The sequence below is a fragment of the Narcine bancroftii genome, chromosome 12 (assembly GCF_036971445.1).
Source record: "Narcine bancroftii isolate sNarBan1 chromosome 12, sNarBan1.hap1, whole genome shotgun sequence".
NCBI classification, from domain to species: domain Eukaryota; kingdom Metazoa; phylum Chordata; class Chondrichthyes; order Torpediniformes; family Narcinidae; genus Narcine; species Narcine bancroftii.
In genome coordinates, this window is record NC_091480.1 from 13,256,467 (window position 1) to 13,267,619 (window position 11,153).

The 11,153-nt window shown below is 38.6% G+C and overlaps 1 protein-coding gene across 6 annotated transcripts in view; it reads right to left on the minus strand.

The window, feature by feature from the left end:
- Positions 1 to 9,870, minus strand: part of LOC138746479 (coiled-coil domain-containing protein 78-like) — a 64,119-nt gene extending 54,249 nt beyond the window's left edge. For 4 of the 6 annotated variants that reach the window (XM_069904672.1, XM_069904673.1, XM_069904670.1 and 1 more), the window contains exons 1-2: positions 8,329 to 8,400; positions 164 to 293 (exon numbers count right to left, since the gene is read on the minus strand). In XM_069904672.1, the coding sequence (XP_069760773.1) occupies positions 164 to 285 (122 nt within the window). In that variant the 5' untranslated portion in view covers positions 286 to 293; positions 8,329 to 8,400. Of the gene's footprint in view, positions 1 to 163; positions 294 to 8,328; positions 8,401 to 9,725 lie in introns of those variants that run through there. The other 2 variants (XM_069904671.1, XM_069904677.1) reach the window with 2 other exon arrangements.
- Between the last annotated feature and the right edge of the window lie 1,283 nt (positions 9,871 to 11,153).

Genomic DNA, 11,153 nt, shown 5'->3' on the forward strand with positions numbered 1-11,153 from the left:
ATTACAGACAGCGCAGGATTCTGAACCTGGTCCTGGTCGCAGGAGCTGTAACAGCATTGCACTAACCGCTACACCAACCGTGCCAACTTTTTGTTTCTCAGTGTTTTATTCTGGACATTAGAAATTTCATGGAGAAAACCCCCTTTCTTAGCCCACAAAATACCTGCTGGAGGCGTCTCCTCCTAAGGCTGTGTAGATGGTCCTGGCTTCTGCTGATGTCTGCAAACTGTGGCCTTGTTCTGGACTGCATGCTGGTTGGATGCGGCCCACCACATTGATGTTCATTTTGCACCCTATGAACAGTCAGAGGTTGCTGTTTGTAAAGTGGTAGCATTGAATTGATGCTCTGGTAATGCTTGGCACTGGGACCTCAACTTCTTAACATTTATCAGAGGAGTCACGTGATGGTAGTGGCCGGTAGGGTAAAAACCAACCCTTTCCCGAAAAGAAGAAAAAAAGTTAAGAAAAGACAAAGTTCAATAAATATAAAATATAAGAAATAAAAGATAAAGTTGCAGAGAAGAGAAAGAAGATGGCACCTAAGAAGGACAAAGTAAAAACAACGGGGAAAAAAAAGAAGAAAAGACACTAGAAAAGAAATGAGAAGGCCTTATCTACACGAAGGAACAGGGAGCCGTGGTGGCGAAAAGCACCCGATCTCCAAGGTTGGTGTCGACCCTGCGGAGTCACGACCCCTCCGACTGGTGTACTGCAAAAATGGCTCTCTGAGCCAAACAAAAGTGCGCAATCTAAGGTAAAGGAAAACACTGACAGGAGATGGGCTCAGCCGAGGAGAGGGCAACCACGATGCAACCAGCTTAGGGACGCCCGACACCAGGGCTCTCAGCTGGAAGATGAGGAAAGCGGCAGGAGGGGGGGTGAAGTACCAGGTGAGAAAGAAAGTCAACAGAGTGAACGGAAAGAGGACCAGCAGCAGGAGGCTCAACAGATGAGCAGCTCAGAAGGAGAGGACCAACAGCAAGAGGTCAAGCAAGAAGAGGCCCGACAAAGTGAGACAAGTAACTCATCAGAAAAATCAGAAGAGACACAGACACAAAGAAGAGAAGAAGACACAAACACAGATACAGACAGAGAAGAAGAGGAAGAAGAAGACCAAGATCTGCACAGAGAAATAGAAGGTAAAACTGATGAACAGAATATAGATAAAGCTTTTTTTCAAGAACAAATGAGAGCATTAAAAGAATGGTTGTCATTAGAATTTAGTGCAATTAAAAGAAAAATGAAAAGAACAGAAGATAAAATGCAAAGGTTAGAACTGGTCATGACAGAAATAAGGAAAAGAGTAGAAAATGTGGAAGAACAAGAAATGGCTGTAGAAATGGAAGTAAACGACTTAAGAGGAAAATTGGAAGAAAATGACAAAAGTTGTTAGCTCAGAAAATTGATATGTTGGGAAATTATAGTAGGCGAAACAACATAAAAATAGTGGCCCTAAAGGAAGATGAAGAAGGCACAGATATGAAGGAATTTATAAAAGAATGGATCCTGGGAATGACAGAAATAGAGGAAGGAATGGAAATAAAAAGGGCACATAAAACACTAGCTCCAAAACCACAGACACATCAAAAACCAAAATCCATTTTAGTAAAATTTTTGAGATATATGACAAGAGAAAATATACTGGAGCGGGCAAGGAATAAAATTAGAGAAGACAATAAACCATTGGAATACAAGGGTCAAAAATTATTTTTTTACCCAGACATAAATTTTGAACTCTTAAAGGAGTTTAATACAGCAAAATCGATCCTATGGAAAAAAGGTTATAAATTCATGTTAAGACATCCAGCAGTGCTTAAAATATTTATCCCCAGGGAGCAAAACAGACTGTTCTTGGATCCGGAGGAAGCACAAGAATTTGCAGAATGTTTGCAGGTCAGAAGGAGAGATGAAGAGATGTAACAAGAATGAAGAACGGTGATAAAATATCTTTATAAAAATGTAAAAACAATGTATATGTAAAGAACTAGAGAAGGGAAGGAAGGAAGTAAAGGGAAAAAAAGGGAGAACTTTGTTATATGTGTAAAAAAAGTGTTTTCTGTGGAGGGTTGGGGGGGGGAGAGAATAACCGTCACTGCGAAATCACTTGACATTTGTGAGCAGGATCGCAATCCAAATGGAAAGGGAGTTGTGGTTGCCCAGCAAGGGATAAGGGGCAACTCAAAGATGGGGGGTATTTGGGGTTAAAGTAATATTGGGTATGGGAGTTGTTGGAGTATTTTATGTTTTAAATGTGTTGTCAGACATTGAGTTTAAAAAGGGAAAACTGAGAGATGAAAATGGGGAAAAGGGGGATGGTGGTGGTGAGGAAGCGGAAATGAGGTGTAAACAGCATATGAGATGGCCACGTTCAACTATATGACTATAAACATTAATGAAATACATAACCAAATTAAAAGGAAGAGGCTATTAAATTTACTGAAAAAATAAAAAATAGATAAAGCATTTGTGCAGGAAACACATCTAACTGAAGCGGAACATAACAAATTAAAGAGAGACTGGGTAGAGCACGTAACGACAGCATCATATAATTCAAAAGCTAGAGGTGTAGCCATATTAGTTAATAAAAATGTACCAATCAAAATAGAGGAGGAAATAATAGATCCAGTAGGGAGGTATGTAATGATAAAGTGTCAAATATATTCAGAATTTTGGAATTTGCTCAATATATATGCACCTAATGAGGAGGATCAAAAGTTTATGCAGGATATTTTTTTGAAGATTGTAGATACACAAGGAAATATATTGATAGGAGGGGATTTTAACCTTAATTTGGATCCAATGTTGGATAAGACTGAACAAAAGACAAGCAAAAAGAATAAAGTAGCCAAATTTATGGTAAAATCAATGCAGGAAATGCAACCTTTGGATATATGGAGGAGACAACACCCAAAGGAGAAGGAATACTCATATTATTCGAGTAGACATAAAACAACCTGTTGTCGGCCCATATTCAAGGGAGAGTTAAGAAAACTGAATATAAAGCTAGATTACTATCTGATCATTCACCTCTGTTATTAGCAATAAAACTGGAGGACATCCCACCAAGAGCATATAGATGGAGGTTAAACTCCATGCTACTTAAAAGGCAGGAATTTAGAGAGGTAATTGAATGGCAAATTAAAACATAATTTGAAATAAATATGGAATCAGTGAAAGACAAATTTATATTATGGGACGCAATGAAAGCCTTCATTAGAGGGCAGATAATAAGTTATGTAACTAAGATGAAAAAGGACTACAATCAGGAAATAGAGCAGTTGGAAAGGAAGATAGTAAGTTCAGAAAAGGAACTAGTAAAAAGGGGTGATATAATGAAAAGGAGAGAATTGGCGGACAAAAAAATAAAATACGAAACATTACAAATGTACAAGGTGGAGAAGAACATAATGAAAATAAAACAAAAGTATTACGAACTGGGAGAAAAAACACATAAAATATTAGCCTGTCAACTTAAAACAGAACAAGCTAAAAGAACTGCATTGGCATCAAGGAAAAAGGACAAACAAATTACATATAATCCAATAGAGATTAATGAGAACTTTATATATGAACAATTATACCAAACTGAGAACGAGGGGAAAGATGATAAAGTGGAAGAGTTTTTAGCTAAAATTGAACTGCCGAAATTCCAAGAAGAGGAACAAAACAAAGTGATAAAACCATTTGAAATAGAGGAAGTACAGGATAAATTAAAAAAGCTGCCGAACAATAAAACGCCTGGAGAGGATGGATTCCCAATAGAATTCTATAAAACATTTAAAGAGTTATTAATTCCTCCTCTCCTGGAAGTAATGAACCAGATAGAAGAAACACAAAACTTGCCAGATACATGTAAGACAGCAATAATTACAGTAATACCAAAGACAGGGAAGGATCCCATTAAAACCAGCATCATATAGACCAATATCTCTACTTAATTCAGATTATAAGATAATAATGAAATTATTAGCAGATTGGCCGATTGTGTACCAAAAATAGTAAAAGATCAAACTGGATTTATTAAGAAAAGACGAACAGCGGATAATGTCTGTAAACTTATTAATCTAATTCATGCGGATCAAGGAAATAAGAAGCCAACAGTGGCTGTTGCTTTAGACGCAGAAAAAGCCTTTGACAGAGTAGAATTGAATTATTTATTCAAAGTATTACAGAAGTTCAATCTACGAGAAAAATATATTAATTGGATTAAAGCATTGTATAATGGACCATTGGTGAAAGTGAATGGATATGTATTGAACCAATTTAAATTAAGTAGGTCAACTCGACAGGGATGTCCATTATCCCCCTCATTGTTTGCTTTAGCAATAGAACCATTGGCAAAACTGATAAGAACAGAAAATAAAATAAAAGGGATAAAAATAAAGGAGGAGGAGTGTAAAATCAGTTTATTTGCAGATGACATCATAGTATACTTAAAAGAACTAGAAATATCAATTAAAGAATTACATAAGAAATTGAAGGAGTATGGAGAAATATCGGGGTACAAGATCAACGCAAATAAAAGTGAAGTGATGCCAATGAGTAACGCAGACTATACAGAATTTAAAAAAGAATCACCATTTAAATGGCAAACACAAACAATCCAATACCTAGGCATTAGGTTAGATAATAACTTAAGCCACCTGTACAAACTAAATTATCAGCCACTAATAAAGAAATTGAAGGAAGATTTAAAACATTGGAAAGAATTACCGCTAACATTGATAGGGAGGGTAAATTGCATTAAAATGGATGTCTTCCCAAGGATACAATACTTATTTCAATCGTTGCCAATTCCCTTAACAGAGAAATTCTTGAATGAACTAAAGAAAATAATAAGGAAATTCTTGTGGAAAGGGGGGAAACCGAGGATAGCGTTAGATAAATTCACAGAGAGGTACAACCAAGGTGGTTTGCAGTTCCCAAACTTTAAAAATTATTATCGAGCAGCACAATTAAGGTATTTATCAGATTTTTACCAGACAAGGGAAAAACCAACTGGACTAAAATAGAACTAGATAAAATAGGGGAGAAGGTACCGGAACATATACTTTATAAGTGGAATGAAAAGCTGGTGCAATATAAAAGCTCACCAGTATTGCATCATTTACTTAATATATGGAAAAAGATCCACTTAGAAAGAAAAAAAATGAATTACCAAATACTAAAATTGTTATTGACACAAAACCCACTAATCCCTTTTACAATAGATAACCTTTCCTTTAGAGAATGGGAGAGAAAAGGAATCAAAAGAATAGAAAATTGTTTATTGGGAAATAATTTATTAAAATTTGAACAGTTGAAGGACAAATATGGAATAACTCACGATTCAATGTTTGCATATCATCAACTGAAAGCTTATTTAAAGGATAAATTGGTAAACAGTCTGAGATTACCAGAAGGAAGCAGCTTTGAATATGTGATTACAGACACAATGATAATTTAAAAATATATTATGAACATGTACATTAAGCTGCAAGATGAGGAAAATGATGAAATAAGCTATAAACCTAAACAAAAGTGGGAAAAGGATTAAAACATAAAAAATTAAACATGGGAAAAGTTATGTTCTGGAATTATGAAGAATATAATAAACGCATGATACAGTACAATTGGATACACAGGTTATATATCACGCCTCAAAAGTTAAAAGAATGGGATCCAACATTATCAGATAGATGTTTTCGCTGTAAGAAGGAAATGGGAACAAAAGTACATGCAATTTGGGCATGTAAGAAAGTGAAAATGTTTTGGGAAGATCTAAATCAGATATTAAATAAAATCACAAAAAATAACATAACAAAAAAACCAGAGATCTTTAATCTAAGTAATATAAGAAGTAAGGAATTAGGCCTCAAATTGAATAAAGCGCAAAAAAGATTTATTGTGATAGCCTTAGCAGTAGCAAAAAAATGTATAATGTCAACTTGGAAAATGGAAGAGAGCCTGAGAATACAGCAATGGTACAGAAATGAATAAATGTATTCGACTGGAAAAAATAACATATAATTTAAAAAATAAAGTCACATTATTTGAACAAATTTGGTAACCATATATGGAACATAACAGAGAGGGCTTGCCTCAGACCTCCACCCCCTAAAATGATAAGACTTGATCCAGTGTGTAAAAGTAGATGACACATTTTTCTTATTTATTTTCATTGTGTGATGACATTGTTTCATGGTTTTATTGTATTGTATATGTTGAATATTTATTGGTTTTGGAGGGGGTGGGAAGGGGGGAGGGAGGGTAGGGGGTAAAAAAAGGGAGAAAATGCCACTGTGTATATTTAATGAGAAATGTTTTTATATACTTTGGTTGATACGGTTCACAGTGTGAAAATTTTTTTTTAATATTTTTAAAAAAACTTAACATTTATGTCATAATTTGGATGAGAGCACCTCAGCTAAGTTTGCTAAATTTGATGATGCCACAGAGTTAAGTGCCACAGTAGATTCCATGGAGGACATAAACCAGTCTCAGGAAGACACAGACAGGTTAGGTGAGCAGACGGACAGAATGTAATGAAAACAAAAACAAAAGTGGATCATCTAAACAGTGAGGCTATAGATCTCTGAGATCCTCATTTAAGAAAGGATGTGCTGACATTAGAGAGGGTTCAGAGGAGGTACACGTAGATGATTCCTGGAATTAAAAGAGTGTTTGACAGCTCTTGGCATGTACTCAATGGAATTTAAGATTTAATCTCATTGAAACATTCCAGGTTTTGAAAGCATGGACAGAGTAGATTTAGAAAGGGTGTTTTCCACGGTACGTGTGGTAAACTATTGATATGCTATGATCAGCTGCTCCCGAGACCGACCCTACCCATAGCCCTTTGCATGCCTCCCATTCCACTCTGCCTTGATCAGTCAATGAGGTTGACAGCTATTCCAGTCTATAGTTAATAAAGCCAATCATTCTCACAACTTCGGTCTTTTGTGATTATTGATGGTGAGTCAGTAGGAGGGTCTAGAACAAGAGGGCACAACTTCGGGATTGAAGAGTGCACACTTAGAACATAGATCCGGGCAAATTTCTTCAGCCAGAGGGTGGTAAATCTATGGAATTTGTTACCATTGGTGTTGTGGAGACCAGGTCATTGGGTGTATTTAAGTCAGGGATTGATAGGTTCCCGACTAGTCAGCGCATCAAAGGTTATGGGGAGAAGGCAGTGGGGAATATGGATCAGCTCATGATTAAATGGTGGGGCAGACTCAATGAACTGAATAGCCTATTTATGCTCCCATGTCTTATGGTCTAATGATCTCATGGTCTCAGAGAGATCTGAATGTCCCTTTCCACTGTAAGTTATTAGGAAAGCTAACAGTGTGTTGTTATTTATCGCCAAGAGGGATTAATTACAGAAGCAGTTAGTTTGTTCATTAATTAAGATCATTGGTGAGACCACATCTGTGGTGCTCTTGTTCCTGGTCTTTTTATTAAGGAAGGTTGCAGTTCAAAAAAAAGGGTTACTAAACTGATATCTTGGCAGGTTGTCTCATTGGGAAAGGTTGGTGAGACTGGAACTATATCCACTGAGGTTTAGAGGAGCAAGCGAGAATTTCATCGCAATATATCGATTCCTGTGGGGTCTTGACAGGACAGAGGTGGAGACAATATTTTCTCTTGTAGAACTCAGGGTTACTGTTTAAAGTTACAGACTCATCTGCTCAAAACAGAGATGGGATGAATATTTTTCTCTCAGAGGGTCACAAGTCTTCAGAACTCTCTTTGTCAAAGCAGTATGAATATTTCTTTTTGGCCAGAATCGGGAAAATTAAGGGTAAAACGTGAATTGAGAGGGCTGTCACATCAGCCATAAACGTTATTGATTGGCGGAGTCGATCTGGGGGACTGAAAGGTCGGCACAAGCTCCTAAATTGCGATCTGGAGCTCGGTTTGCCATTGGATCCAACAGGAGTTTTTGTGGCTGAAGAGGCTGCGTTAGCACTGGAGGAGAATCCACAGTCACTCAGTGACCCTGGAGGGTCTCTTTCTCTTACTGTAAGGGGGTGGGGAGGGGCATGACACTAATTGCCACTCAGCCTTTCGGCAGGCAGGAGGTAATTTTGTGTAATATTACTTGTTCTGTACTATTGCATGACAATAAAAGAATCTTGAATCATAAATTGCTTACAATTAGGGGTGGACAACAAGCACTGGTGTGTCTAGTGACACCTCATGCCAAGAACAAATCTTCTCGACCAGCCTGAAAGAATTCAACACAAGCCAAAGACAAAAGTCTCAGCTCTCGTAACGTTTCCCTTTTCCTGTGCACTCCAGTCCAGCAAAGGTCACCAAAATTTCATATAAATATAACCTTACCTTTTAAGCCCTGAACTTGCAGCTGTTCGGTAAGGTTTTGATCTTTGATTCCTCAGCTTCCAGTCATTGCAATGTGTAGTATGTATACTGCTGTTCCCCTGGTAACATTAGCAGGGAAAGCGTGCTCCACCTCCTAACTTCAGCCCGGTCCAATTGCCATAAGGCTTTAGCTGCACAATGTGGCCCTCCAGGTGGGATGATCCACAATCCCAGTTACAAGAGGGAGGTCAGAGAAATTATGGTGGTGAGGGGGGAAACTACACCAGCCTTAGGCAAAATATTTAGCCCCTAAACCTGTGTCAGGCTGTGGCTAAACACTCTGACTTTCACGTCTCTCAGGCAATTTCGTTCAAAATCGAAAAGCAGAAATTACTCATCTGAAGTTGGCTGTAATTCCGCAGGTTGTGGTTCGATTCTCACATGACTAAGAACATTATATAATATTACATTTCACAGATATTAAATTTTGTCAGAGTTGATCAGTTCTTCAAACATAATATAAATTTGTGAAAATGTGGATTCAAGTCTCTCCTTGGCAGCATAAAATTCTAGGCTGTCCCTTCAGCAGGGGAATTGTAACACTGTCTTAAATTTACATTTAGACATACAGCATGGTAACCAGTCCTTCCAGCCTACGAGCCCGTGCAGCTCAATTACATCCAATTAACCCACAACCCCAGTATATTTTGAATGGTGGGAGGAAACCAGAGCACCCAGAGGAAACCCATGCAGACACGGGGAGAACATAGAAACTCCTTGCTGACAGCGCCGGATTTGAACCCCCATCGCGGGCACTGTAACAGCGTTGTGCTAACCGCTACGCGAACCTTGCTGCCCCCGCCTTTTCGACAAGACGTTAGCCTGGCTTGGCACGCAAGTTGCTGGTCGAACTCAAAGAGTTGAGCAATATCAGTGGGAGAAAAAGAATGGTCAAAATTCCAGCCTGAAGCTTTGACCGTTCTTCTCTCACTGATGCCGCTCAACCTGCTGACATCCTCCAGGAGGCTGTTTCTCCAGATTCTACAGTGTCCTGAGACCAGCTCAGGTGAACATCGAAGGGTATCAGGGACAAGAACAAAAGTGATATCCTCAGTGAACAGTTCAACATTTTTCTGTTGTAATAAAAGCAATGAAACGCTGGAGGAACTCAGCAGGTCTCACAGCATCCATAGGAGGCAAAGATATATTACCAAAGTTTCAGGCCTCAGGGTGAGTGATCTCTTGATCAACATTTCTAAAACAAATCTTCTGCTTATTTAACACTGGGGAAAAGCTAAAATAATCTCAAATTCTCAATAAATTAAAGTTTAAATGCATGGTGAAGGAAATAGAAGTTCTAATTTATCTTCTGAACATACGTTGAACCATCTTTTAATAAATAAACCAGTAGTACTTACATCAACAATGATGAAGTGTTTTGAGAGGTTGGTGATGAAGCAGATCAGCTCCTGTCTGAGCAGTGACACGGATCCATTCCAGTTCGCTTATCGGAGAAACAGGTCTATGGTGGATGCCATCTCACTGGCTCTACACAAAGCCCTGGAACACCTGGACAGAAAAGATGCCTTCATCAGGATGCGCTTTATCGACTACAATTTGGCATTTAACACCATCATCCCCTCAAAACTGATCAGCAAACTCCAAGACCTGGGAGTTAACACCACTCTGCGCAATTCGATCATGGATTTCCTCACCTCCAGACCACAATCAATGAAGAATGGTAAGAACTTCTCCTCCACAATCTCCACCAGTACTGGAGCACCACAGGGCTGTGTTCTTAGCCCCCTGCTCTACTCACTTTACACCTATGACTGCATGGGTCAGTATGACAATAATACTATCTACAAATTTGCTGATAATGCCATGGTAATGGGTTGTATAAAGGAAGGGGATGAGTCTTGGCTGAATGGTGCACTAACAACACTAAGGAGCTGATTGTTGATTTTAGGTAAGGAAAGTCAGAGGTTTACAGTTTACAGTCCAGTGATCAGAGGTGGAGAGGGTGAGCAAATTTAAATTCTTGGGAGTCACTAACTTGGAGGATTTTTCCAACACACCAACGGTATTGTAAAAAAAAACACGTCAGCACCTCGACTTCCTCAGGAGTTTGCGGAGGTTTGGTACGACACCAGAAACCCTGGCAAATTTCTACATAGGTGTGGTTGAAAGTGTGCTGACCAGCTGCATCACGGTCTGGTATGGGAACACCAATACCCCTGGGTGTAAAGCCCTGCAAAAGGTAGTGGACACAGCCCAGGACATTACAGGCAAAATCCTCCCCATTAATGAGTACATCTATAGGGAACGCTGCCATTGGAAAGCAGTAGCAATCATCCAGGATCCACACCACCCAGCATCCACTCTGTTCTCTCTGCTGCCATCAAGAAAGAGGTCTAGGTACCACAAGACTCACACCACCAGGTTCAGGAAGAGCTGCTACCCCTCCACCACCAGACTCAACAAAATCAATCAGAGATTCACTTAAGGTCTCTTATTTGTGCACTTTATTGATTGCTCTCTCTGTATTGCACAGTTTCTTTACATTCATTATCTGTTTACAGTTCTTTTATTTATTTACATGTTTATGCTGTGTACAGTTTATTTTGCACTGCCAATTAGGGGTAATTCTGCCGTACCCGCAGGATAAAGAAATCTTAGGGTTGTCTGTGAGGTCATGTATGTACTCTGACAATAAAACTGAAATCTAAAGGGCAAAACTAAATTTGGTACTTTAATTTCATTTGGAAACTACAAAATTGCCTTCATGACATTACCACTTTAACCCTGAATGGTGACATAGTTTGCAGCTGATTATGACACACTGG